At 37.9% G+C, this 25532-nt stretch overlaps 1 protein-coding gene across 3 annotated transcripts in view; it reads left to right on the top strand.

Annotated features, from left to right (window-relative positions):
• The window catches only part of mtus2a (microtubule associated tumor suppressor candidate 2a), a 63661-nt gene that overhangs the window by 16451 nt on the left and 21678 nt on the right, over positions 1-25532 (top strand). For all 3 annotated transcript variants that reach the window (XM_079860827.1, XM_079860826.1, XM_079860825.1), the window contains exons 2-4: positions 11616-13679; positions 13800-14067; positions 18130-18336. In XM_079860827.1, coding sequence (XP_079716953.1) covers positions 11895-13679; positions 13800-14067; positions 18130-18336 — 2260 coding nt within the window. In that variant the 5' untranslated portion in view covers positions 11616-11894. The remainder of the gene's footprint in view (positions 1-11615; positions 13680-13799; positions 14068-18129; positions 18337-25532) is intronic.

Genomic DNA, 25532 nt, shown 5'->3' with positions numbered 1-25532 from the left:
CGTAGTTAGGCTAGAGGAGGACATCATTTTTGGGTGAACTATCCCTTTAACTTTAGGCCTGGTTTCACAGACAGGGTTTAGATTACGCCAGGATTATGCCTTAGTTTAATTAGGACATTTAAGTAGCTTTTTAAAAACATTACTGGAGTGCATCTTCAGATGAAACAATGGCACTGACATATTTTAAGATATGCCAGAGCAAGTTGCTTTCAGGTTTGACAGCTCCAACATGCATTTTAGTCTGGGACTAGGCTTAAGCCTTGTCTATGGAACTGGGATAGAGTGTTTTGGTGGAAACTGGTAATTTTTCGTAAATTAGGTTGTTGTATTCTTGTGTTTGATTTTGCTGTATTTGGCAGAGCAGTTGTTTGGGTGGCTCGCCAATGTATTAGATTTCTCTAATGCATAAAATAAGTAAGTTTGACCAGAGTTCTTGTGGGTTGAAGAATTTGTGGGACAGAACTTTGTACATGAAGACAAATGGGTTACAAACAATAGAAAACTTTTAGGACCTCCCACAGGAGATCGATCTACCCTGTAATCTTCTCTGAGAAATGCTGTTTCTGTTATTCACACTAATCAGTTTATATGGGCCATACGTTTCTATGGGCCATTTGGTTCACACCTTTACAGACACGGGCCCTGTTTACACCTGGTATTAAGATGCATTTTGGTCGATCGGATCACAAGTGGACGACGCTAAATACAGGGTCTAAATGTAAGGGTCTAAAACGTTTTGAGCTTGTCCACTTTGGACCACTTCCAGAAGTAGTCAAAAACGCATTTGAACGGATTGCTTTCATAGTGTAGATGCTTATGCAGTCGAAAGTGTTCGAACAGGCTCAAAAGATCGCCTACTGACCTAATGCGTAAACATTATGGGAAGCGCGCTAGCCAGACGGGATTTAAAGTTTGTTGGCTGAAAACCCAAATAGACAAAAAACTTGTCAAGCAAAATGTCCTCTCACCATTCCTGATTTCTAACGTGTCTTGTGACTGTCAGAGCAGAAACAAAAGCTGCTGCTCTCCGTATGTTTTTTAGTCTTCAGGCGCGTTCATATGTAAATTGCGTGAACTTATTTTGTCCGTTAAAAAAACAACACATTTATAAACAACAATAAACAACCTTGTCTCCTTGATGAGGTCGGAGCCCATGGGATTTACATGTGCAAATTAAAAATACACAAACCGTGAACATACAAAACACACTCATATTACATTTGTAACACGACCATGTGGGTAAAGTGTGTCATATAACATCCAATCCTACCCTTGTGTGTGGCTTGTAGCCTGTTTTAATCATTTTATATTGTGGCTGAATGTCATCCATCACTTGTATTGTTAATGTGCTGATATTACTCCCCATGTTGCTCTTGCCTGATCGGTCCTGACCTGTAATATATATCAAAACCTCTTTATATACATTAGATGATCTAGATCACTGCACACATTAATCATATGAAGCGCTTTTGTTTGTTTTTTTTGTTTTTGACAGCCACTGGTTACTATGTGGAAAAGAGCAGCATGAACATTCTTCAAAATATCTCTTTTTGTGCTTCTTTTGGTTCTTTTTCTAAATGAAATTTGTATAAATGTGAGTGTGTATTAGCTTTGCTTTGAGATGAGTGCGTCTTGTTTACTCTGAGCTTCCTTGTCTGTAACAGCTCCCACATCATCTCTTCATAACACCCCCTCTCTCTCTCATTCTGTGCTGTTTAAGGTCTGCAGTTTAATTGAAGTTCTTTTGGGCCTTTCTGAATGAAGCTGAACTGAAGGTGCTCAGTGCAGGAGATGTGACAGCTGTGACTCTCACTCCTTTATTCTCACCCTCTCCATTTAACTCTTCCCTCCTGCTTCTCTATCTCTCCATATATTTATCTCCTTTTTCTCACCCCTTTCACACTATATCCCACCCATCAACAAACCTTTTCAGCTCAAGTTAGCTGTTATGATCTCGCTCTGCCTCTCTTCTATTGTCTCTCTTTACCCCTTTCTCTTTACATACGCTCCTCTCCTGGCCTTTGTCTGTCTGTCTGCTTGTCCCTCGCTCTGCCTAAACATTCTGGGCATCCTGGAAAAAGACACTGTCGCTGCCAGATGGCTTTCTTGGCAATCAGTATGGTTCCAATGCATCCTTTTAGTCGGCAAACTGCATGCAAATATTTACCCTGCTTTGTTACAGGACGCCAATTATCTCTCATGTGCCTGTACTTCTTTACCAGCATCTGTAAGAGGCAGAATACAGATGTGTGTGTCACAGCTGCCACGCTTGAGCCCTCTTTACACCTGGTATTAAGATCCATTTTGGGGGAATCTAATCAAAAGAGACAGATTGGTGCTTTTTTTACCTGGTAAAAACTTGAAGTTTGAGGGGAGGTTCTCGAATTTTATGAATGAAAACATTATATTAATTATATAAACATGCCTATTATGTATCGCTTTACTTTAAGCCTGTTTATATAATATATTAAAAAGCTATTGATAATGCATTATAAATCTATATTTATAAATCATTTTTTATAATGTTGCAATTAAATATAAAATTGTAGATAAAAAAAAATGCAATTTTATAAAACCTGTACGTGTGTGTATACAAAAAATGTCTATATACTACAGTATATACACACAGTATATGAGAGAGAGAGAGAGAGAGAGAGGTAGATATAAATATTATTTATTTATTATTTATGAAATTAGATTTCATTATATTAAATATTAAATCATAATATATAATCCTATATTTTTAAATAAATTTTCATGAAATTTTAATAATAACCCGGCCTATAAAGGTACATGTACTCCATATATAATCATTACTGTGAGTCTAGTGAATCGAGGTCGAGTGATTGCTGAATGATGTGAGGCAAATTTCCAGCCATTCTGTAAAACGTATCCGCAATGTTTGTGACTACAATCTCACTCACTTGTCACAATGTTTTGAGGCAGTGTCAAATCCTGTCCCAGCGGAGGAGTGAGAGGAACTTGACAGACAAACTACAGCATGCTCGACTGTTGTAAAGAAGCATCTTGCATCCCGTTCAGTGGGAGTGTATCAACATTTTCTATTTGCTGAAACATCAAGGACATTCATTTTCCATAAGCGAAGTCTCTCGGGTACTCTGTGAGAAGTGTTTTTCAATATCAGTGTAAATGTGTGAATTGTAAGAAAAGTCATAGCTCATAGGGGTCACCTGAGTGAATACAGCTGGTCTAAATTTTTTACTTGCCTATCAAATTGTGTGCATATTCCCAGCATATTTATACACACTGTATCCTGAACCAGAATAAATGTTAATATACAAACTTTTGAAAGTATACCGTTGTGTACCTGAACAATACAAATATCAACATGAAAGTGGTGTGATGTAATTGGTTAGAAACCAAAGTAATATCCAAATGTCCAAACGTTGTATCCCTCCATGACCATGTAAAGCCAGTAAACCCTACATGACACATTTTTGAAAGGAAATAATGTAACAAATATAAGAGCTCGATTTCTTTTTTTTTTAATTAGCCTGAAGTCATCAGATTGATCATGTCTCATGCTTACGGTGGCATTACAGAAATGTACACCATGTCAGGGTCTCTTCAGGCTATGTGTATTTGGCAAACAAGGTCAATTAATCAGACCGGTTTTAGTATATGAGATTTGGCCAGAGACAAGCTCTACAACCAGGTCAGTGTGTCACAAGCTCTCTGTTGAGCTGTTAGGAGAAATAGCAGATCCATAATCAGGGATACTCTTTTGAAAATATGTACTGTCACACAGTTATTATTATTTAAAATGTTCCCTAAATTCCACTAATCCCATTAACATTTTTGTTGTGATAAACATCAAAATGTATGTTTTTCTCTCTGAATTAAACTGTCAGTTGTTTGCTACTGTGCCTTTAAGGACTTCCTTTTGCATGTAAAAGTTTTATGTAGTCACCAAGGCTGTATTTAATATTATTACAATTTAAAATAACTGTTTTCTATTCGAATAGCCTATACTCATTTCTTATGATGATCAAAGCTGAATTTTCAGCATCATTACTCCAGTCTTCAGTGTCACATGATCCTTCAGAAATCATATGCTGATTTACTGCTTAATTATTATTGCTGCTCACTTATTATTATCAATGGTGAAAACGTTTTTGCTGCTTAATATTTTGGGAACCCTGATATCTATGAACAAGAATATTAGGCTTTATATAAGAACATTAATGATAATTTATAATGACCAGGGGTTGTGAAGCCACAAAATGATAAAGAAAAACAATTTTTTTTATTCTTCGTGATATGGCCCCTATGAATAATCCCACTTTGGTGTTTGCGAACTAATACCAGAGATTTTGGCTCCCCTGATGTGCCCTGCACTGCCTGATCCCCTTATAACTACAGTACAAAACTATATTCATTCAAGCCTCTTATGTGACCTCATGCGCTGTTGTGCTGAAATATTTAATTCTCCTCTCCAACTTTTACATTATTCACTGCGAAGTTGCCATGGTGAATGTCTACACATTTTGGATACCCTCACTTCTCATATTCATTGTTCAGGCGTCTTCTTTCACATCCTTCTTATTTTGTTTCCATGGCCTTTGATTTTTGCTCTGCGCCTTGATTGACACACACATCCTCAATCCATGACAGGAAGAGAAGGGCTAAGTTCCATTAGTCTCGCTGAATTAAGCCTGTGTTCTGATCTGCCGCTCTCTTCCCTTCCTCGGGCCCGTCCCCAATCGCCCCCGCCATGGCCAAGCGACAGTAAAAATATGGCGATGATTAGCGCGAACCATCAATAATTCCCAAAGCAGTTGTGTTTTCAATTTAATTAAGTCCATCTACTTGAGCTCATTGTCTTGATTTAGTAAATTGAGGGTGCTGAATATTCATTTTCTGTTATTATTAGGAGTTAAATGTTGGACGGGAGAGCTGGTGCCACGTCCTGTCACACTCCGCCATGCCCCAGTTACACACTTGATAAACCCTCTTTTCAAGATTGGCTGGCACACTCACCCTGACTCAGGCATCTGTTCCTGCCTCGTATGGCTGCTCTGGAGCCTCGTGGAGCTTTTTGGTGCAGAGCACTTCGACTCCAACACAGCAAAGAGGATGCTTTTCCTCACGGTGCATTCATTTTATTTTATTTGTTCTCAAATAAATAAATAAATAAATACATTAGTGCCAACTTGCTATAGAGGGCTGGGTGTTCTAGTATTAACAGCATTAAATATGAATTAAATAAACTAATAAATATATAGAAATTAATTAATAGAATTCGCTGAGACATAAAAAAGATATTAATGAATAGGTATAGGTATAAATATTTATATTTATTCTTATTTATTAAATATTGTATTTATTTGTTTCCACATTTTTATGCATTTATTTCCAAATGTATTTTTACATTTTAAAATATTTTTCTATATTTATTTTGATGTGTGTTTAATACTTCTATTTATTTTTTTATTTTCACATTTATCTATTTATATATTTTTTGCGTTTGTGTTTGTTTCTGTTAGTTATTATTATTATTATTTTAGCGATTTAGCTTCTATTTAAAAAATTTAGTTTTCATTTAAGTTTTTGTCTTTTTTATTTGTGTTTTCGGTTTTTGTTTTACTAAATATTAGTTATAAATATTAGTTTTACTTATTTTATTACTTCAACATTTCTATTTTCGTTTTTTAAGTTGACGTTTTCATCTTATATTTATATTATATTTTAGCTTTTTATCAATTACAGAAAATGTTTGTAATAGTTTGTTTTATTTAACAACAACAACAACTTTTTTCTGCATTTAATATTTTCTTAATTTCTCAGTCTTTTCTTCATTTCTCAGTCTGTAGGAATAAGGGGCAATGTTTTTTTTTTACTTCAGGCATTGAGCTAAATTATCTAGATTTAAATGATATTTGAGGAAATTATAGACTTCTAAATGAATGTGTTGACAGGACGGAAGTAGAAAACAGACTCTTTGGCTCATGCTGAAGTTGTGAAGTCTTCTGTGCTCTATCTTTAGGCCAAGGTTAATTAACTCCAAAGGGGGCTTGAGAAACACCCGATGGCCAGGACAAGCCTCCAGTCCTGGCTGAAGCACATTGCAAACCTGTCTGTCTGTGTGAACCTTCCTTGCCCAGCTGTCACTTCAGTTAACCACAGCAGAGATACGTAAGCACAAGAAAACCATGCAAGTTAACATTGAGAGACCATGCCAGATTTGTTGCTATACAACAATTTTCCTGCTGTGATGTTCATTTTTTTCTTAATTACTTGAACCGGAAATTGTTAATTAGTGTTTATTTATTAATAAGTTGTCGATTGTTGTATAGATCAGGTATAACATTTGTATTAATATTATTAGAATATATAATAATAATATATATAATAAATTATTTATTTGGTATTATACTGTGGGTTTATTTTGTATTATTATTAGGCGAACAATATAAGAGGAGAAAAACAAAGAATTTAAAGGGATAGTTCACCCAAAAATGAAAATTAGCCCATGATTTACTTAAGCCATCAGGTGTATATGACATTCTTATTTAAGACGAATACAATCGGAGTTATATAAAAAAAATGTCCTGGCTCTTCGAAGCTTTATAATGGGAGTGAATAGGCACCATTTTTTTTAAGTCCATTCAAGTGCATCATATCCATCATAAAAGTGTCCCAAACGTCTCCGAGGCGTTAATAAAGGCTTTCCCATCATAAAGGACATTTTTTAATATATCTCTGATTGTATTACACCTAGGATGGCTTCAGGGTGAGTAAATCATGGGCTAATTTTCATTTTTGGGAGAACTATCCTTTTAAGAGTAAAATAATAAAATGTAAAATTTAACTGCCTGCCAAATTATCTCTCACAATCTTCAGGACAAGACACCATTGTTGGTGTCAGTGAACAGAATCAACACACCTCTTATCTCTCTGTAAGGGTTAAAAATGTGTTAGAGATTAAAAGGAATCGCTGTAGAAAGGTGCATGATGTGAAAACCAGAGGGTAAATATGTCATTACGGTTATGCTGGTGTGTTTTAACGCTGATACTCACCACTCTTCAAAGGTTAAGCATAGACCCGGGTTGTCATTCACTGTTACTGTGTTCTTTCATCATGGCTAAATGGGGGTGTGCACCTCGCATTGGGGTGAATTCAGCTCCCCAAAATTAGATGATTCCCTTCTTTGAGATTTGGGAATCTCTGTTGAGCTACTTTTGAAAGAGCTTTGCTGCTTTCATATCTACATTTATAGAGCCACATGTAAAGACACATTTCACTCGTGTGCAATTTGATGCATTTTTCTCACCATATACCCCTGGTTTCACAGACAGGGCTTAAGACTAGTCCTAGACTAAAATGTAAGTCTGAGCTGTTTCCACTGAAATAAACTTGCACTGACTGATCATAAAAATATATCAGTGCCTTTTTAGTTTTAAGATGCACATCGGTAATGTTTTTTTCTAAGCATGTTTATAAAAATTACTTAAATGTCCTAATTGATCTATGGTCTAATCCTGGCTTAGTCTAAGCCCTGTCTGTGAAACCGGGCCATAGTAGAGTTGATTTAGTCATGCACAACCTTACAATTTAAGGACTGTGGCCATGGTATAGTGATTATATCAAATTATACAGTAATGTGACAGTACTTTATTATACTGTTCATAGTGTTTATATGATACTCCAAGATAATTTAAAGAACATCATGGTATTACCATCTGGCTAGTTGTAATATTGAACCAGGTTCAATTAGTTAAGAAGCTTATCTAGTCAGCTAACATATTGTATACTTAAGTAACATTATGCTGTATGTTAGCAGAACATACTAAGTGAATTTGGGAAAAGAAGAGGTTTTTATGTAGATTTATTATGAGAACATTAGCAAGAAACATATAATAGGCTAGATTGTTTGTCTTACCCGCTGAGCTCACAGCGTTGGCGTGATTTATTTGTGCAGCTCGAATTTACACTTTGCACATATAGATCAAACATGCAAACAACCTCTCACACCTGTAGAAAAATAGCAGGTTAGCTCAGCATGAACTGTCTTGAATGTTTTGTAAGAGCTACAGTAAGCAGGGAGTTTATCAGCTTGAAGGCAGTGTGTTTAAGTACAACATGGTCTCAGGACAGAGTTCTCCTTCCTGTTTTTCATCTCCCTCCTGACCAGGCCTTGCTTTAGAGTTAGTCTGTCTGTCAATAAACTGGCTATATAAAAGCCAAATGAGGGCGTTTTCTAACTGTGATAAACAGAATGTGTTTTTGCTTTCAAAAATGATACTCACCATTTGTCCAATGCAATGGACTAAAAACAATCGTAGAGTAGGCTATACAGATGTCGTTGCACGTGCAGATGCACGTTCTGCGAGATGTTGAAATAAAACATATAGTAAATACTTAATTCTGAATGGTGAAATGCAGCATTCAGAGGTCTAGTGTTTCTTACTATCTTCCATGTCAATGCTGCATATCAGTCCATTCCACAATCTAAAAGTATCTTTATTTGTGTGTTTTCTGAGAGTACCTTTCCTTTGTCCATGAAAAATGCTCACTGCTCGCTTCTCGCGCTTCCCCTCAGCAGGTTTGGTATCGTTGTAAAGTGCTGTATTCCAACTTATTGAATATTCATAGCGAATTCTCGATGGCATGAGTCTGAACCAATGAAATGTGTTTTTCAAACTCATGTGGATGTAAACAACGATCTTTCACGCGCTGACTGACAGAGCCGAAGCATGCGCACAAAGACGGCGATCCCGATATCCAGTATACTGTAACAGAATTTGAGTATTTCAAAACATCCGTCTTGGTGAGAATTCACGCAAACATGATCTGTTATATCTTAAATAAACGTTTGGTTAACAGAAGGGTAAAATCTGATGTGTAACATATTATATCCGTGCGGTACAGTAGGTTGTCAGAATATATATATATATATATATATATATATGTTAAATAAAATATTAAAATAAATAAATAAATGTTAATCCAAAAATTGTGGTATCATGATGGGAAAATAAAGTTGAATATATATTTGTCCTAGATATTTGGTTTCGACTTGGTTTGTGCCAAATTTGGTGTTGTGGGATTTTAAGGTATGGTTGCTATAGGTGATTTTGGTTTGGAACCTTGACTTGATTTTTCTCTAAATTGACTTTGCTGACTCTGCTGACTTCAAACAGGTAGCTCAGTAATTTTTTGTCCAATAAGTCATTTTTGAAAATTTGCTCATTCCGACTCCTTTTGCCAGCACGAGTCACATATCTCTGTGCAGTTATGGGATTCACTCCATGCAGTGTACCTTGAAATCAGTCTTAATTTTCCTGTGGGTATGTGGGTGGGTGATTTTAGCACTTCATCAGCCTGCAGTGTTGGGGGTGGAACTAGTGACAGTCTGGTGCCGCAACATCAATATGCTTGTTCTCGGATTGTTGCCCGTTTAACCGATTGTGATATGGATTGTATGGGCTGTCTCTTCTCCATAGACCTCCTCTCTGATTTCCTGCACAAGCATTTGCATCTTACACTTGATGCTTGAAGTGATTTAGTGGTCGCTTCTTCCTGTCATTCCAGCATAAATTACTCAAGTCTGTGCAGCGAAAATCATTACAGTCAATGCTTGAAGCGAGTCTGGTGTAAAAAAAGAAGCAACCTCTCTCTTCTTAAAAATCTATGTTGTGATTGATTATAGCCTAAGCCACTGACCACCTACCCACCCTCTCTACCTAGTCAGCACATGGAGCAACCCCAACCCCCTTTTCCCTATTGGGAAAATGTCAAACTAACCTTGCTTTATTCCCTTCTCTGGTTTGGACTATATCTACATTATGAAACAGCATCGGATTTCTGTTTCCATGTCTAAATCATAATTATAGGCATACAGCTGTTGTGTCAATGTTTTATAGAGATGCAAAAAACTCACCTTCAACTAATGGTGTATTTTCATAATTTCTTCCCCAACTGACTGCAGCATTTTTGTTTGTTTGTTTGTTTGTTTTTGTCCCATGTGAGCACTGTTGTTAATTACAAGCCATTTCACACTCTCACTAATTGTCTTTTTTGTTTTTTTGTTGGGCAAACTTGTACAGTAAGATGCCAACAGCTCATCTTTTTTTTTTCATTTGTATATGTCTTAATTTATTCAAATTGGCTGCCTGATTTGGGCATACATAATTCTCTGCAGTAGAGATTTTAAAAAAAGTAATTACTAGAGAAAAGGAGGTACTGCCATCTGCCATTAAAGGAGTGAGCCAAACATTCACTGCTTTGTGTCAATAGACTTTCTATTCATTACAGTTGCTTATCAATTTGTGGTTCTTTAAAGAGAAACAAATTAGGTGTAGGAAACATTACAATAGCTAGCTACAGTAGCTAGTTTTATTTTTCACGGTTGAGTCAAATACTGTACATTTAATTCATTGCTTTATGGATAAAAGGTGTAAATGTAAATGCACACCTTTTTACTTTACTATGTTTACAGAAGTGGTGGGTGCCCTTAAGCTGTTTTATATTCATTGAAAACTGCAATGAAACAACAAACAGTCATTCTTTCCTTCAATAAAATAAGAATGATTTTTGCTTTAGAATTGGTAATCAGGAAAACTAACCTTTAATAAAATAAGAATGAAGTGTTGCTTGAGATTTGAGTATCAGTAAAACTAACCAAAAAATAGTCTTTAAATTTAAAGAATTTAAACCCTAAATATTTCAATCTAAATAAATGCAAATCTAGCAAATGTTGTAACAGAAATTTAACAACCCATTTAGAATGGTTTGTCCTGATGCACTCTCTGCACTGTTTACACAATTGTATGTAGGGATGGCGAAAACTAAACATTTTCTTGACCGACCACCGAGCCTCATTAGCCGGTTGAAACCGGTTAACCGATTAGTTTAAAATATGCTACGCTATTTGAAATAACAGCCATTTCGAGCCGCGCCTGCAATTTCGCAACTCTGTCGCATCTCTCTGCCGCTCTGCCTCCCGCTCACGTCACTTTTTTTAAATCCCCTACAGCGCGAAACATGAGTCCCGCAAACGCGGCGCCGAGGAGCTTGTATGTAATCGGAGGACAAATGGCTCCTTAGTTTCGATATGGTTTGGGTACAAGGTGATCGCGTTGAAAATAAAGGCGTTTGTCTAGCGTTAGAAGCTCATTTGAAACATTGCCGCGGCTCATTTAAGAAAATGACAGCTCCGAAGAGACGCCACTTTAGTTTGAGGTAGTGCTAACAATAATAAAGAAAGATGATGATTCCTGTCGTCTGCCCTGGCTCTAACCTCGAGTGTTTTAGCCTGTAGCCTTTACTTTTCGCAAATCTTGTGAGCGCACGAACCAAAACGCTGTGACCTCGCGCCAAATGTTTTTATTGGTTTATTAAGTACAAACAGGCGAGTTATGAAAAATTGAGTGTGAGGGATTTGTTCACTTCACACAAAAAGATCTTGGAATGAGATGGCTAACTGTAGTAGCGTTTAGTCCACTGTCTATAATAGCCTAATTTAGAGATCACTTTTTATTTTTTTTAAACGACTACCGACAACTTTGATCGGTTAACGATGATACGGTCAACCATCGGTCAAACGGTCATCGGTTAACATCCCTAATTGTATGTCTTATCTTCTGTGCAGGTTTGGCACCAGATGAATGAACAAGGCATTTCAAGGTCCTGAAAGCTGATATGATTTCATCAAGTGCATTGCCCTGTTGAGAAGCAAACAAATACAGCTCTGTCCTTTGGTGGTATCTTGGACTAGAAATGGAAAGAATGTGAGATGATGTTGTGATTCTGCACTCCATCCAAACTACAAAATTTGAAGGACAAGGTGAAGGCAAGTGAGGGAACAAGACCTTTGATGGATCCAGGATTACCGTGGAGCTTTTGAGAGAGAAGCTCAGACTGATACAACATGAATGTGCAAGAAAATATACAAGCCGGTGAAGACAACCAACAAGGAGAAATACAGAATGACGACGAGCATCCTTTGCTAGAAACTGTGGAAGACGCCAATGCCAATCAAATCACCAAAGAGAAAAATCATTCAAATAACAGAGAGCATGGCAGCCCACTACCCCCTCTTGTATCACACTCTGAAGCCCAGGAGAGGATCATTATCTGGGGAACACATGCTCAGAGTGAAGACCCTGAGCTGGAAGAGTTTGAACTGCTTGAGTGTCAAGAGTTAGAAACATTTATTGTGGAAGAAGAAGGGATAGACATGTCGAGTGTGAGAAGTAGAAAGAGAGCAAAGAACCTCTGTGACAGGACATTGACATCCACATCTGTCAGCGCTACTGTTGGATCCCCTTGGAAAGACCACAATGAAAACCACAGTGTGGATGGAGATGCAAATGAGAACTCACAGCCCCTTGACCTCAGGACCTCTAGCTCTCGCTCTGGGGTAAACAGGACCCTGAGAGAAGCACGAAGTGGTTCTGAAAGCAATGTTTTTGCATCTTCTCTTTCTGCAGTGACCAGTCTCAGTGGAAGTTTAGCCAGTGCCCTGGACAGTGCAGGCCGCACACAGCCTCTCTCTTCCCAGTCCATCAAGTCTACCTCAGGCATAGGCAGGAACCAGCAACCATCCTACATCCACTCAGAGACAAACAGGGAGCTTCCCAGGGATTTGGACCAAAACCATAACTCTACTACACTGCCTCAGGAATCACAATATGACCGAAGTAAGCTGATCACTCAAAGTGGAGTGTATCCTTCAAATGGAGCAGTAAAAGTGCAAAAATTCCCAATGGAAGCAGAGCAGAATGGCAGGAAAAGGATGTCAACCGAGGTGCCGAAAGGTATGGTGAGGGTGCTACCTTCTTGTAGGCAGCTAGTCCGCCCTCTTTCTACTGAAAAACGTATAACCTCAGGATATCCCAGCTTAGACTCCCAGGCAGACCAGCAACAATCCCACTCCTCAGAGACAGATCACAGCCATCAACAAGTGCTGCCGACTACAGAAGTCTGCAGTAAGAACACAAGCACAGAAATGCTTCCAAACCAGACTTTCACCCGAGAGTCCCAACACTTGAAGAGGCAGAGCTCAGCAGATCGTGCTGCAAGTCCCTCCAGCCTAGAAAGGAAGACTCACTTCAGTCGGCGGACCTACAGCAGTCCCACTAGACCTTCGACACCTCCATCCCCCAAGACCACAAGGTCTCCTCAAAGACAGCCTCCATCCTCACCCATCAAGACTTTACCTTCTCGAGCTCCTCAGCTGGGTTATGCTGGGTACAGCTCAGGCTTAAGAGCCCCAGTCAAAACAAATATCAACACAAGCATTCATAAACCTCCTCCAACAATAGAGGCTTCAATGGAGACCTCCCCTCCAAGCAAGTGCCCGCCAAAACCGAAAAGTGTCCGACCCAAAATCATCACATACATTCGAAAGACCCCGCAGGTGAAACCACAGTCTCTTGAGGGAACTTACGAGGTATCATCCTTACCTACGCGACTCTCAACATACAGCAGCACACAGGCCAAACCAGCGGTAGGAGAACAAGGGGAAGCCGCTGTGCTGAGTGCCTCAAATTTACTCTACGATAAGTATCGACAAGAGATGCAGAAGGTTCGGTTCTTCTCTCCTGGACTCATGGGGTCTGGGATTAAGCCACCCAGCAACACCATGCCCCAAAAAATGTCAGGCCGAGCAGACAGCTTCTATGGTTCTCTTAACAAGCCTCTATCTACAGCTGTAAGGAATGCACTAGACATTTAGCAATATGCTGTTCTTTAACTAAATACTTTTTATGTACTACTGGAAGAGTTTATTGACTGCAGCTGCAACGTGTGGTAATGTAATTTTTTTGTTTAGGTTGGCAGGTCTCCAGTCACCCTTGGATCTCCTGTATCTGGAGCCGAGGATCCTTCCGGACCCCCTATGGGAGCACAGGATACAGGGAGTCTTTTTCGTCCACCACGAGGCCTAAGACCCCAGCTTGGCGTTGGTGCTGTAAACAGGACTCCGTCTGCAGCTGCGAAGAACAGGATGGTCCAAACAGGTCTCCCAAAGTCACCATTGACCTTCAGTCAACCAATGCAGGCAGTAAACCCGACCACTCAAATCCCTCAGGAACCACAAGGTAGGACGATGACAATGGTTTACTTTGCAAGGCAAAATGAGTCAAAAGACTTGGCTTTTATACAATTCACACAGATTTTTAGTAGTAAAATTGAATGCTTTACATGCCACACCGGTGTAAGTTCAGTAGAAACCCATGCCAAAGTTGTCATAGAAACGTTTTTTGACTGATAGAAACACCAAGGCTTCATCCTAAGGGTGGAAGTGACTCTGGAGTATTTTGAGATGAATAGATTTAAATAGAAAGAAGGAAGATAACACCATAAGTCTTCTCATCCCTGTCAGCTATGCATTTGTAATTGTTACAGATAAACTCATCCCAGCCTCTTGTCAGTGTAAAATACACTTTACCTCCTGGCATTCAGTTAAATATAAATAAAATTCACATTCATCTTGAGGGAGTTCTGTCTGAGCTTAAAAGTTCCTTACCGTTTCTAAAGCACACTTCATTTCCGACAACTTTGCCTGCCAAGGTGAAGATATGAATTATTTCATCTTTAAACCACTACCAGCACTGCCATCATCCTACGTGTTTTTTTCTAGAGGGCATCTGTCTATCTGCACACCGTTATCTCACAGCAAACCGGTCTCCATTAATGCGGATGCTGATTTCTTGCTGCTTGGCCCTGTTTGTGATGCTTTGAAGTGCAAAGCAATAAACAAATTAAGTCATGCCAATATTTGTAACTACGTCACAATTTATAAATGTATTTGAAACATTATATGATTTTTATGGAATAAGGATGCTACAGTAAAGTAGATAAAGACACAGGCTTGTGGTACAGAGTTTTACTCTGATAGTTTGACCCCTGAAATGGTATAAAAGATGTCAAGAGAAAGGTTCTCCTAAAGAGAGATTATTATTATTAGGGGAACTACTCCTAGGTTTTTGACCTGATTGAAACCAAACCACTGCAGACATATTCTCTGCAGAGTGACTATCAATAATCATCAAAATATTTTGAAATTTCAATTCACGGTCGCTAAAGGGAACCAAAATGTTTGATGTGACCGGGGCCACTTTTACTAAAACGGCTATAACTTGTGACCGGTAAGACATATTAATGGAGTATAGTGTACTCCACATTTTTTTCCACATTTGTTTAATTTTTCAGTGTATATTTCCAACTTACACATTATTTACGTCTGTACAAAATGATTATTGACTGAATCTCTTATATGATCTTTTATAAATTACTTTTGGTTTCCTAAGTTTTCTAAGTGTTTACATGTTTGCTAAATAAAACTTAATATATATTTTACGAATGTGTGCTTAAAGGCCTTAAACGCTTGAACCCTGATAAATGCTGCTTGCAGCTTTAATTATTATTATTATTATTATACAGAAACTACTATCTAACAGTTTGTATTACACTCTTCTGGTATGACTTTCAAAATTGCTTGTCTGATTGCTCTGAAGTTGGTAATTATTTCCCACTGGAGTTATAGATCATCTCATGTCACATAATTTTTCACACTCTCAAACAATGAAAACAATTGATTCTGGTCACTAGGCTCGGTCGACAAAAATCGGTCTTTGATTAAAATCTTCTTGGAAATTGTCTAATGCACTGAAGTACCATAGCAAAGAATCTCTGATTGCTTATTGGTTTTTTTTACGTCCTTAGATTGCAGTGGCTTAGAGGTGTGTTTATTTATCACCATTGTGTATATAAGTTCTTCCTGTTCACTCAGTGTTTGTCTGCTATTGTTCGTGTTTACGTTTACACGCTGTCTCGCTTGTTATTTAAATCAGTGGTTCTCAACTCCAGTCCTCGGGACCCGTTGCTTTGCACATTTTGTATGTCTCTCTTATCTGACACACTCAGTTCAGTTCATGGAGTCTCTCTTAACGAGCTGATGATCTGATTCAGGTGTGTTAAATAAGGGAGACATACAAAATGTGCAGAGCAGCGGGTCCCGAGGACTGGAGTTGAGAACCACTGATTTAAATAAACCTTGTTGTTATTCGTGATCCTCTTCGTCTTCCTTGGTTACCCCGTGACAACATACAGTTTAGCAGCATTTCATTCTTCATTAATACAGTTAAGTGTTTATCACTGAACCAATGATGGCTTGTTAAAAGAGCTCTAGTAATATATTCATGCATTTTAACACTCAGTAAGAAATCAATGAGTTCTTGAGCTTCAATCCATAATTATAAATTTACACACACACATTCCTTTTCCTTTTTATTAATTCGTAACAATTTGAGAAAATGACTCCACTGTGGCATTAAAGGGGCAGTTCACCCAACAATTTCTCATTGGCAGAAATTCCAAGCTTCTCTTTTCCATACAGTAAAAATGAATGGGAACAGCTGTGGTCACCATTCACTTTCTTTGTATGGAAAAAAAAGAAATAAACATTGAAAATGCAAAATCAAAGCTATGATGGATGACTAATGATCTGGGCAATCCGCAAATATTGAGAAGTAGGTATAGGAAGGAATAAAGACGATTGATGGGGAAAAAAAATCACAGAGAGAGAGAACAAGAACACATTTATCTTTAATGACCACAACCCTCACTTGAAGCAGAAGCTGCCTGCAATTTCATTAAAGACCTTGATGGCCCGGGGTTGGGGTGGGAGGGGGGCGCTGGGGGAAGCGATTGAGCCAGGGAAACTTTGATTAGAGATGAATGGATGAGAGGGTGCTTTGTTGTGTGCATTTGCTTGAGTGTGTATGTGTGTGTTTTCATTTGTGAATAATGCATCTTTGAAGCATTCTGCTGACACTGCAGTCTAATAAACGTCTGAGAATGCGACAGACAAAATGAGAAACGGTAGATTGTCATTTAGTATGCGCCACGGTTTGCTCCAATCACAGCGTCTTGGGAACAGGGAACTCGAGGTGCTTTATCTCCAAGAGCAGGAGGGGATCATTCTCTCCACCTGCCCCAAATTATGACCTCAGGTGGGAGGAGACTGCCAGTTCAAAGCAAGCCTGGAAGTGGGTCCCTAAATTCACCCTGCAGTAGCTCTTTGCATGTGCATATTTTTGTGCGACTTCCCTCTTCTTCCTGTGCTTCCTAAAATCATATTTTTTTTTATTTGACAGCAGGACAGTTCCCATGGTGCCAGCAGTAAGAGGTATCTGATACCGCGGGGGGGGGGGGGGGGGGGGTAATGATCCTTATTAATTACATGTAAACAGATTTTATCATCTTTACTTTTTTGTAAAGAAAACCCTCTACTCTATTCAATTGAGGCCATTATTAAGCACTGATATCACAATAATTTGTGCACAACTGCTTTTAGAGGAATCAATGGCCTCTTTAACAACTGGCCTCCTAGACTAATTAAAAAAGAAAGGGCTTCTGCTGGAGACCTCCTGTTAACTCCTGTTAAGCACCAGACGCTGTCCAATCAGAACCACACAATTGCAAGTACATCCAGAAACCATCCACACACTTTTATTGCACATAATTAATAGATTAATGAAATTCTTAATAATTTATATTAAAGCTTTTTGTGCTCATATAGGGGCTTTATGAAACATCTAAGATTATGTTTTGGCAAACATTTTATATTAATTCAGACTCCCTCCGTGGATGAGAAATGTGACTCATCGCTCTTCTCCATGTGAATATTACAGTGATATACAGTATATGTTGATGAATGGCCAGTCATGCTGTGGGCAGAGGAGGCAGACAGCCTCCAACCTCTTTATGATTCTTTCAGGAGTTTTTTAAAGCGATTTTTACCTCTCATCAGAGAGAGGCTGTAAAACACCACAGTCTCTCTCTCTATCCTACTGTGAGTATCTTTAAGGCCAGTCTGCCTAGAAATAGTTCATTTTAGGACACAACACTCACTTTCTTTTTTTCTTGTGTTTTCTGAATTTCTTTTCCTGCGTCTGTTTCTCAGTTGCGACAATCATGTGATCATGTACCAACAGAAAACATTTCTATGCCTCATTTTGTCACAGCATTGTAATAAGATTATGTTGTGCATAGTTGACCTCCATGGACTGAAAAAAGCAGTATGTGGTGGTTTTTATTTCCTAGAACTTTCTTTTTCAGTGAATTTGAGTACTGATCATAGTCTTATTCACCCTCAGATCAGAGAAAGACGGTGGCGACTGGGTTAGCTGCTAAATCCTTCTTGCCGAAGCCAGCTCAGACTGGCCTCCGTCCTCCTGGATACTCGCGCCTCCCGCCGGCTCGTCTGGCTGCCTTTGGGTTTGTTCGAAGCTCTAGCGTCTCCTCCGTGTCCAGTAACCACTCGACCGACAGCACACGGAGTGACCCCTGCCGACCCGCCTTCCGTGAGTTACTGAAACACAAACTCTATGCATTCAGATATATAAATGTAGATTTGTACAGTGGGGCCTGAAAATCTGAAACAACATTAATGTTAATGTTGAAAAAAGCACACAGAGGCTACAAAAATACAGTAGTAATATTGTGAAATATTACGATAAAAGATAACTGTTTTCTATTACTCCAGTCTTCAGTGTCACATGATTCTTCAGAAATCATTCTAATATGCTGATTTGGTGCTAAAGAAACAGCATTTATTCTAAATAAAAGTCGTTTGTAACATTCTGAATGTTTTACAGTGACTTTTGATCGATTTAATGCATCCTTGCTGCTGAATAAAAGTATTAGTTTCTTTCAAAAATAAAATAAAATCTTGCAGACACCAAACCTTTGAACGGTAGTGTATGAAATTTTTTGACACTTACCATGTGAAAACCTTTGTACAAAAGGTCAGTTGTCTTTTAAGCAAAAGGCATTACGAAATTCACATTAATGTTTCACTCAAATTGTTGCCCTAAAAAATTATTAAAATAAAAAAATGCTAAACAGAAGCATTTTCAATTGAGGTCTCAGACTTTTAGACCCCACTAAACACCTGTACACACTACAATTTAAGATGCCATCTAAAGTACTTGTAGCTGAGTGCATTGTTATGTGAGATCCCTGAGGTACAGTTTACATAAAAGCATAATGCTCCACTTTTTAGAGTTAATTATAATGCAATTTGCATCATTTTATTAACTCTGCCTACAAGCAGTGTGCATATCCCCTTTCATTAACATATTCTGCTCATAACTGTGTGCTCTAATATGGAATCATGGGATATTAAGCGTAGCAGACCAAAAAACACAAAAAAAGTTGAGTATTTGTTTTACAAAATCAGACTTTTCTTTAGTTGGCCTTTGTTTTAGGTCACAGAAGAAACTTTGTGTTTGATCCGAGTGGGCTTCTTTCATAACTAGCTCCGTGAGTCAACATGAAAGATCCACGGTATGATCAGAGCCTGCTGAAGTAGATTCCAGTCTGCTTTTAAAGGGGGCCGTCTTTGAAAATTGGCATCTGTATGCGGCGCCGCATGTGTTTTTAATGCGACCTACATAAGTGATATTGGCTGGGCTTCTCCTGGTAACAGTTGACGTAGCTGCAGATTCAGGCATCTGGAGTTACATGCGTCACTGGATGAGTTATGTCATCAGGTCTTTTTATCCTGGAATCACTTGGGAAGAGGAATCCCTCAGCGTTCACAGTCCTGTTTGTATGGAGCAAACAGATGCACAAGAGAAATACTGAGAAAATGAAAGTGGGAAGGTGTGTTACAGTGGCCCCAAAAACTATTTTGTAAACAGGAGCCCTGAAAAACATTAATTTTAAAGACAGACAGCACACTTTTGAAGTTTGTTTAACATTATAAAACAGATCAAATGTTTTATTAAAATAATTAACAAAAAGGATGTCTTCATGTATTCATGTAAAATGAAATAAAGACCAGTTAAAGATGCATTAAAGGGATAGTTCACCCAAAAATGAAAATTCTGTCTGTTGAGAAGAAATTATTCACCCTCATGTCGTTCCAAACCTGTATAAATTTATTTGTTCTGCTGAACACAAAGGAAGATATTTTGAAGAATGTGGGAAACTGAACAGTTCTGGGGCACGATTGACTTCCATAGTATTTTTTTTTCCTACTGTGTAAGTAAATGGTGGCCCAAAGCAGCCTGGTTACAAACTTTTTTCAAAATATCTTCCTTTGTGTTCAGCAGGACAAAGATATTTATACAGGTGAGTAGATGATGATAGAATGTTTGGGTGAACTATCCCTTTAAGTGATTTCTGAGAAACCTTGTTGAAACTGGATCGGACCGAACACCACAACACACTTATAGCCAATCAGCAGTAGGGGGCGTATACAATCATGATGGGGGAGGAGAGCGAGTGAGCAAGAGGGAGATTTAAAAAACACTGTAGAAAGAGAGATGGCTGAGAGACATTACAAAAGAGAAAAGGTCAGAGGAATATCACTGGAAAAACAAGGGTTATGATCAGGCAAGAGTTTTAGAACCTGCATTAATATTAGAGAAGCTTTCCAGACCTAAGCGAGAAGGCCTGAAAACGGACGCTGTGGTTTCATTGTTTTTGCTCCATATGCGAGTAACATTATTTTTGCTATGTTTCACAGAACCAAGATATGCTATTGTTTTAATGTTAGTTTTAGTAACAGGGCAGTTTTTGAGTGTCATTATCTGGTGTGCTGCTGGCTATTATGTAATGCATGTTCCTTGTCGTTCATTCGCCATCTTTCTTCGCCATTTCACTTCGGCTATGATAAAGAGACATCAACTCTTGCATTGCGTGTTTGTGCATTTTGGGGGTGGAGCAATGAAGGGAGGGGTGTGTTTGTTTGGGTTGTTTTTCAGAAATTGGTTATGCACATTTAAGGAAAAAAGTTTTAGTTTTTGTATTTTTAGTACTTAAATTATTTCAATTATTGCTCTATTTCATGTAATGCAAACTGTTTTTAATAGTTTCCGTTTTAGTGGTAGCATTGCAGTTGGTGCAGATACAACTTTGTTTGATATAAACAAAACAACATGCAGACATTATTAAGTGTCCAAATACTTTTTTAGGCCACTGCAGATGTAATTGGGGTCGTTACAAACAGTGTTTTATATCTGCAAATTGTCTAAATTGTCATTTATCTCACCATAGTCATGTCCTGACATACTGTGTGTCTGTTATGTTAGAACTCATTACTGAAATTTCCATAGCGAAGTTCATTATTCCTCGTTGAAATTAGGTCTATGATCCACCCAGCAGGGTGTGCATAATATTTAGTACAGCCGTGCGTTGCTTATAGCATACATTCAATGTGTGTACCTATGAGATCTATTTATAGTCATTGTATTTTCACATTCCTTCCACACTATTTAATATGTAAGTCAGAGGTGCAAATGAGTGTTTCTCTCTCTCTCTCTCTCTCTCTCTCTCTCTCTCTCTCTCTCTCTCTCTCTCTCTCTCTCTCTCTCTCTCTGAAGTGTTGAATGTGTTACAGGGCTGATTGCTGATCTGATGGTGTTTCGAATGCATATTGACTTTCTGGAGGCCTAGAACAAACACAAAAAGCAGTCAAACACTAGATAAAATGAATAGTCTTTAGCTGTCACTGAGAATGTGGCTATTGTTAGCCAATATTGATGATCTTTAGGTGTGTAAATAGTACTGTGGAATATAATGGCACAAGTGTATGAAATTTTAATGAATTTTTAATAGAACCTTTTCCCCCTGAGAGCATCCTTGTGTTGTGACCACCTAGACCGCTCTAGGTAAACAAGGGCATTTGCTGGTCGTGTGTGTTGTACTCAATGTCTTGTGTAATGATGACCGACTGTTGCTTTAGGCTTGGTGGTGAATCAGTGTGAAATATTGACCTAGGATTCCTGTAGATACCAGAGGCCTCCCTGGACTGGACGTCACAAACAGTTGATCGATTTCTCAGGCCTGAATGATTAAGGCTGGTCCACTTGTAATTGGCTGAATTGGAGAGTGTGAATGATGACGGCAAATCCTACTAGACTTATTAAGCTGTCATTAGTGTTTGAGCAGCCGGATAGGTAGAGCAGCAAGTCAATGTTTGCCTCTCATTTTCAACCTTGTGTAGATTAATAGGTTATGCTTTAGGAGATGAGATCTGTCACATGGGCTTTGTTAGTCTCATGTCATGGCTTGATGTTGTCTAAAATATCAGAGGACCCTTTAAAAGGGATAGTGAAAAAATAACAAATCATTGTCATTCTTGTCATTTCATTTTGTGCCAAACCTGCGTCTTATTTCTCACATGGAGCACAATAATAGATATTAGGTGGAATGTTAATGCAGCTCTTTTTCATACATTGAAAGTGAATCAGAACTGGGGCTGTTAAACTCTAAAAATTACAAATTGGCGTAATGAATGTGCCATTACAGTAGTCCATATGAGCTGTGCACTAATGACTGAACCCACAGGATAGCTGTGTATGAAGAATAAAGTGAAGTCTAAGTGTTTATTTAGTTAAAATCGTACCTTCTGCCGTAGTTTAAGGATGCAAATGAGATTTGCAAGCTGCAGTGGCAGTTATTTTAGTTGTATACTATTATAGTATTAAATAATATTTTGAAATAGTTGTCGTTCTATTTCTTTTTTATTTTAGTTTGTAAATTTCTTTTTGTTATTTTTATTAGTTATACAGTGCTATGCATAAGTTTAGACACCCATTCTAAAGTTGACTAAAAAGAGGAATAAAAAATCATCTTTTAGAAATTGAACTTAATGCCTTAATTAAAAAAATTAGGAAAAATCCAACCTTTAAGGACACCAATTTTCTTTGTGAATGAATAATGTATCGTAAATAAATAAATGTTCTTCCTTAAAATACAGGGTGCATAAGTTTGGACACCCCTATGTTAAATTCCCATAGAGGCAGGCAGATTTTTATTTTTAAAGGCCAGTTACTTCATGGATCCAGGATACTATGCATCCTGATAAAGTTCCCTTGGCCTTTCCATGAAGTAACTGGCCTTTAAAAATAAAAATCTGCCTGTCTCTATGGGAATTTAACATAGGGGTGTCCAAACTTATGCACCCTGTATTTTAAGGAAGAACATTTATTTATTTCCGATAAATTATTCATTCACAAAGAAAATTGGTGTCCTTAAAGGTTGGATTTTTCCTAATTTTTTTAATTAAGGCATTAAGTTCAATTTCCAAAAGATGATTTTTTATTCCTCTTTTTAGTCAACTTTTGCATGGGTGTCTAAACTTATGCATAGCACTGTATATTAACAGTAGCTTTGATCTGTTTGTATTTGTTTTTAGTTCTGTAGTTTAGTAATTTAAGTTTTTTTTTTTTTTTTCATTATAAATTTGCTTTATTCTTTATGTAAAGCTATCGTATGACTGCAGAAGACTTGGAATATATAGCGCACAAGTCATAATGGGCTACTTTAATGTTATTATGTCTTGTTTGGTATTTTTAGAAATCGACCGAATCAGACCATATGGAAAAGTGTTGCACATCCTGTGTCCCCCACAGAAGAAAGAAAGTCTTGGGGTTTGGAATGATGTGTGGGTTAGTAAATAACAACAGAATTTTCTTTTTTGGGTGAACCATCCCTTTAAGAAGAAGTGAATGATTAAATCTAGCAGCGGTAGTTGTAAATGAATTTAGCTAAAGAACCAAACGAAACAACAATTAATTGATAATTATACACATGAATCTATCTTTGTCTCTGTCAAAGAGACAAAAAAATCTATCTTTATCAATTGTCTATGTCCTCTTTGTCTCAGTAGGGGAGTGAATAGCTTTAGCAGGCTGATATTAGCCACTGCGCTGAAAGGCAACACTCCGTTTGAAGCTGTTGGCTTCTGACTGTGAGCTTCTGAGAATCCCAGCATCGTCTGACCTTAACAAAGACCCAGACAGAGTTTCTTTATATAGAGACATCACAGCCCCACCTTCACTCTCAGAGAGAGCGCAATAAAAGATGCAATTTTTCATCCATTTCAAATATCACACATCTCATCGCTCTCTCCGGCTGGGGCAACATATCCTCTTCTTTATCTTTTTTTTTTAATCTGTCTGAGTGTAATTTATCTTTGGAGATTGCTAACTGTCAGTTTGTTGGTGTGAGCTCCCAGCTTGCATGCAGCATTGATGGATGCGATCACATGCCGCAGCCTGTCGGGGACATGCCAAAATCTCTTATTTCTTGCGTTTTCTTCTTCATCTCAGTTCATTGTCTATTGGGGTTTCTTCAGTGACATTCGCTCCTTGAACATGACTGGTCTCTGGGATATTTCAGAACTCCTCAAGTAAAATCATCAAGAGTCTGAAATCCAAGTCACAAGTTTGAAGTTGTTCTAGTTAAAGTGCTTGTACAAAATAGATTTCATACAGTGTGCAGTAACACTTTTAACTTGAAGCACACTAACAACTTGAACATATCAGATGTGACCTTTCCTGTAACAACAAAGTAAAGTACATGCCGAGGAGATTACACACACATTCACAAACATACACTACAACACAAAGACAATGACCTTCAGTCAAGGTGATGCTGCTTTCATTGATTTTCATTTGTATGAGCTCGTCCTTAGATGTGTTTTGTTTGTATGTGAAGGTCTAAGGGTTCTGTAAAGATATTGATCTTGCCCAACCTTGTTTCCATGGGTTCTGTTCTAATGTTCTATACACTAAGTATAAGCAACTACAGTTTATGAGCAACAGCGATACTTGCTTCATAACTAAATAACTGCCTCTTATTCTTTACACTCCACATTTATGTCCAAGAGAGAACTGGTCTCTCTTATGGTCTGTGTTTACAAGAGTTTTGGGCAATTATTTCAATCCAATAGTGGATTTAACATCAAAATGTAACATCTAATGTTAAAATGTTTTTAATGCACTCTTCTCCCTTTAAATACTTTGGTGAGTTGCAAGAATAATTTATGTAATTTTATATTATTTATTTGAAAGAATTAGTAAAGCAGTTTCATGTCTATCATTGTATTGGGTCGAGGTTGATATGGGATTTAGAAAGTAATTAGTAATACGTAATACAATACTTTTAAAGAGAGCAATTAGTACAGTAATCACACTGTTGAAGATGTAATTAGTAGCTAGTAATTCATTACTTTTTTAGAGTAACTTACCCAACACTGACTATATACTCAATTTGAGTTATAAAACATCCAGCTCCCTGGACAGATATAAATCTGGGAACAATCTCTGAGGAAAACATGTGTGAATATTGTCTGAGATCAGCATTGTGTTCTGCACTTGGGAACTTGCACCACTTACACAGCTGTTGAGAAGTAAGAGAAGAGAAAATGAAAGGGAGAAATATCTAGGGCTGTAATCAACCAAAGAAAATCTTGGTCGACTGAAGTCCTGAAATTTTCGACTAAAAATCGGCTAAAAATTACGTTAGGGAAAAAAAAAACGTTAAATTAATTAGCTGCACACTGTGCGCAGTACTTGGTAGCCTTGTTGTCTACCAAGAACTAGTAGGCTATTTGCAGTATATTAAATCGTTTTTGACCTAATTATTTTGCACTGAAATGAGTCTGACACACGAGTATGTCGGCTCTGACAGCGTTGCATCACGTGCACCAGCGCAATATCATAGCCTATGATTTCCGAAAATAGTACTGTTGTCAACTAGTGAT

The sequence above is a fragment of the Squalius cephalus genome (assembly GCF_949319135.1).
Source record: "Squalius cephalus genome assembly, chromosome: 24".
In the NCBI taxonomy this organism is placed as follows: Eukaryota; Metazoa; Chordata; class Actinopteri; order Cypriniformes; family Leuciscidae; genus Squalius; species Squalius cephalus.
Note: the sequence above shows the minus strand (reverse complement) of the source record. Positions and strands in the feature narration are given on the sequence as shown.